The sequence below is a fragment of the Poecilia formosa genome, unplaced genomic scaffold (genome assembly GCF_000485575.1).
Source record: "Poecilia formosa unplaced genomic scaffold, Poecilia_formosa-5.1.2 Scaffold1861, whole genome shotgun sequence".
Lineage (NCBI taxonomy): Eukaryota > Metazoa > Chordata > Actinopteri > Cyprinodontiformes > Poeciliidae > Poecilia > Poecilia formosa.
The window spans coordinates 2015-3857 of NW_006801800.1; the positions used below are offsets into that span (position 1 = coordinate 2015).

The 1843-nt window shown below is 41.2% G+C and overlaps 1 protein-coding gene across 1 annotated transcript; it reads left to right on the top strand.

Moving 5' to 3' along the window:
• The first annotated feature begins 75 nt into the window (after nucleotides 1–75).
• Nucleotides 76–1813, top strand: LOC103132987 (putative methyltransferase DDB_G0268948). The gene is made up of 3 exons (XM_016667688.1): nucleotides 76–89; nucleotides 1081–1426; nucleotides 1494–1813. Exons 2-3 carry the CDS (start codon nucleotides 1316–1318, stop codon nucleotides 1686–1688), a joined length of 306 nt encoding a protein of 101 aa, XP_016523174.1. The 5' UTR covers nucleotides 76–89; nucleotides 1081–1315; the 3' UTR covers nucleotides 1689–1813.
• Nucleotides 1814–1843: the final 30 nt, after the last annotated feature.

Sequence of the window (1843 nt, forward strand, 5' to 3'; positions counted from 1 at the left end):
TTTGCTTTATTTTGAAAGGTCCTGTTTTGTATACACTTGTGTCCACGTTACTTCCTTTTCCTCACATTGATTGCAGCCAAACATTGAGGGTAAGTTGTTGCTGGAGCTTTTTTCCGTACTGCCTTTGTAAATCTCACCGTTTATGCTGCAAACAAGACGGGATGTCGATTAAAGGCGATACTTTGACATTTGTACGGGAGCGTCGATCTGCAGCCCACGGTAATAAATAAATACATAAATAAATCCTTGTGTGTTCTGGCTTATTTGAGAGGACATGCTTCAGATTGTTTGTCCTTTTCGTCTCTGTGTCGGACTGCGACTCATTCAGTTTCATAGAGATGCAACAAAGACGAGCGGGTAAAAACATAGGATGGATGGTTGAAGACGTATTTTGACTGTAATTTGTTCTCTGGAGCAGAAGGGGCCAGCAATGCACCATTAAGTTGAACGCTAACTACTGCTGAACAAGAAGAGGTTCTTCAAGGCAGGTCTGTGTTTTACTTGTCTTCTGCAAGTCTTATTTCTTTTTTCTCACACTATTAATTTTTTTGTCCCATGGTTTCTCAAATCACCCTTCTGTCAGATGGTCATTTCCCTGTTGGGACATTCGTGAATTACTGAAACTGCACATTGATTGTGACAGACAGATCAATGTTCAACTGTCTTTGTTGTTATTCAGTAATTTAACAAAGTATAACATTGGCAGTCTTGCGTGTAAAGACAAATGGATTGTATTATTAACACAAACCGTTTTAGAAAAACTTGGCACATTTGTTCTTGCAGACAAGAAAAACTTGATTCTATTTTACTTGCAGTATTTCATTAGTTTGTGCAATTTTTCACATAATGTAGTTTATCTGATGTAATGTGTAGAAATATGCAATGAAAGGAAAGGGTTAAGCAGGAGGCCCAGTGTACAGTCAACAGCTCTGCAGCTGAGCCAACAGGACCTTCTACATAGGCAGCTTTCAGTCAGAAGCTTGGTCAGACAACTTTTATTTACTTGGTTTAAAAAGTTCAAATCTTCATCTGATCATCCTTAAATTATCACTGCTCTCATCTGTTTTATTTGAATTGTAGGATGTCGGGGAGGTTTGATTCCTGCAAGACCAAAGACCACACACGTGCCTGGCAGGAGATTTGAAAATAAACATGTTACACAGTAACAAGATTAGCAGGGAGGGGAAGCGAAGAGAGACAAGGGATTGAAAGAGACAAAAGACGAACTTTGCTCCCAAAGGCAGAGTGTGCTCTGCAGGACAGATCAAGCTAGTTGCAACAGGCAAGAGATAAGAAAAGCAAGTGAAACGTCCCAATGGCATACCGACTTTTTGAAGGGAAGGAACACGCTTCCATCTACCAACAGTATCGGTTTACGCCTCCATCTGGGCTGAAGGACGTTATCATTCAGTACTTGGACAAAAAGGTATGTCCTGTCTGACATCATCTTTTCTCTGTTTAATAAAGAACTTATCACCCGTTCTCATCCCCAGAAGGGACAGCCGCATGTGCTTGCTGTAGACCTGGGATGTGGAACGGGTCAGCACACTCGATTAATTGCGCCGCATTTCAAAGAAGTGGTTGGCATTGATATCAGCGACTTCCAGCTGGAGGAGGCCCGGGCCGTGCCGGGATACGCTAACATCACATACCGGTACGCAGAGGTCCGCTGTAGGTGTAAATGTTAACCGGCAAGTTATGAAATCCTTTTTGTATGTGACACAACGCAAGTTAAAAGAATGAGCTGAATAACAAAGCTTCTACCATTCCACATTAATGCTTTGCTGATCTTTCACTGACATTTTGAAGAAAACGTCTATAAATTAAAGTCCTTCCTTTATAA